The sequence below is a fragment of the Austrofundulus limnaeus genome, unplaced genomic scaffold (assembly GCF_001266775.1).
Source record: "Austrofundulus limnaeus strain Quisiro unplaced genomic scaffold, Austrofundulus_limnaeus-1.0 Scaffold700, whole genome shotgun sequence".
NCBI classification, from domain to species: Eukaryota; Metazoa; Chordata; class Actinopteri; order Cyprinodontiformes; family Rivulidae; genus Austrofundulus; species Austrofundulus limnaeus.
Window position 1 is genome coordinate 108795 of NW_013953102.1, and position 1561 is coordinate 110355.

At 37.7% G+C, this 1561-nt stretch overlaps 1 protein-coding gene across 2 annotated transcripts in view; it reads right to left on the reverse strand.

The window, feature by feature from the left end:
- Positions 1-1142, reverse strand: part of LOC106531974 (secretory phospholipase A2 receptor) — a 9710-nt gene extending 8568 nt beyond the window's left edge. For both annotated transcript variants that reach the window (XM_014027938.1, XM_014027937.1), the window contains exons 1-2: positions 952-1142; positions 480-669 (exon numbers count right to left, since the gene is read on the reverse strand). In XM_014027938.1, coding sequence (XP_013883392.1) covers positions 480-529 — 50 coding nt within the window. In that variant the 5' untranslated portion in view covers positions 530-669; positions 952-1142. The remainder of the gene's footprint in view (positions 1-479; positions 670-951) is intronic.
- Positions 1143-1561: the final 419 nt, after the last annotated feature.

Sequence of the window (1561 nt, forward strand, 5' to 3'; positions counted from 1 at the left end):
CACACACACACACACACACACACACACACACACACACACACACACACACACACAGGGGGATTAGGAGACAATAAAAAAGTAACATAGATAACTAAATGGGGAGGGACTGTTCACATTAAAACATTTTGTGGCATATTTTGGCTAGCTTTTATTTGTCACACTCCACACTGGTGAATTAATCATCTGGTGGATGTGATGTGCTCTTGCTGTCAGTAAATAAAGCAAAGCCACTTTCTTTATTTCATCCACCATTAAACAAAGACTGGCAGAGGAGGGGGAGGAGGCTCAGAGCAGTTTTGAYGAGTGTCTGACCTCAGAGTGCTCAAACATCYAACTTGAAGTGTTGGACAGGTTTTTGACACTCAAATCACATTTGTTGTGAACGCAGCTTTACATCCTCTGAACATTTAATTCAGAACTGGATCAACTTTATCTTCAAACAGAACATCATCAAACTGAAAACCTGAGCTGTAACTTACTGTCGTAGCAAACAAAAGCCTTCTTCTCTTGACAGTTCCAGTCCTCCCATCCTCCAGAGACTCTATAATTTGATGTTGCACAGTAGTTGGCGTAGTATGGTTTCCCTTTATCCCAGAACCTGAAGGAGGAGCTGCTTCCATCTGACCACCTCCAACCGTTCCCATCATTGTACAATCCATGCCAGGCTCTCTGGACAAACAAACACAGCTTCAACATCACAGTAACTAATGTTCTTTGTTCAAACTCTTCAACAAATTCAACACAAATACTTTATTTTTACATTTACAGTAGCTCTGCTGCTCAGSCTGAGAACATTTTTTTATTTAATCTGCTTCATTTACAAACTTRTTTTCATGATTAAATACATAAAAACAGATAATATTTATCCAATAACTGTTAACAAGTTTCTGTGACAATCACTAATAACCTGCAGTGAATCTGATCAGTTTCAGTTTTAAACAGTGAACTCACAGAGCTGTATAATGGGTAGACCATTCTGCTCAAGTTCTTCATGTTGTTCAGGATGTTCACGTCCTCCATGTCCTCTATGGTCACCAGGTCTGTGTAKTYCTGTCTGCAGTAAGTCTGAGCATCAGTCCAGCTCTTAAAGTCATAAATAAAATAAAATCTTCTTGCAGGAAATGAGGATCCAGCACTGAGAGCTGCAGAGACCAAACATCAACACATTCATAGATATTGTAACATACACTACATCTGTGTAAAAACCTGCTGAACACACATTAAATCTACTTTTAGCAACAATCTTCTGTTAGTTTTTATATTGAGTAAAAATATATTTACTTCTTTAAATGCAGTTATCTCTTAGGGATGGGTACCGAATTCGATACTTTTATAAGTACCAACCAAATTCTGTCAGTACTACTGAGAACCTATTCACATAACATCACTGGTGTTCCATCACTCACTGTTGAAGAGTAACTATGATAAAAATTACAGTCATCTACAAGCTTTGCAAGTGGGAAAACCTGAAAAATCAACAGTGTATCAAATACTTGTTCTCCCCACTGTATGTATTATTGTAACCAACAAGACAAATTAAGTCGTATATATGGATTTAATT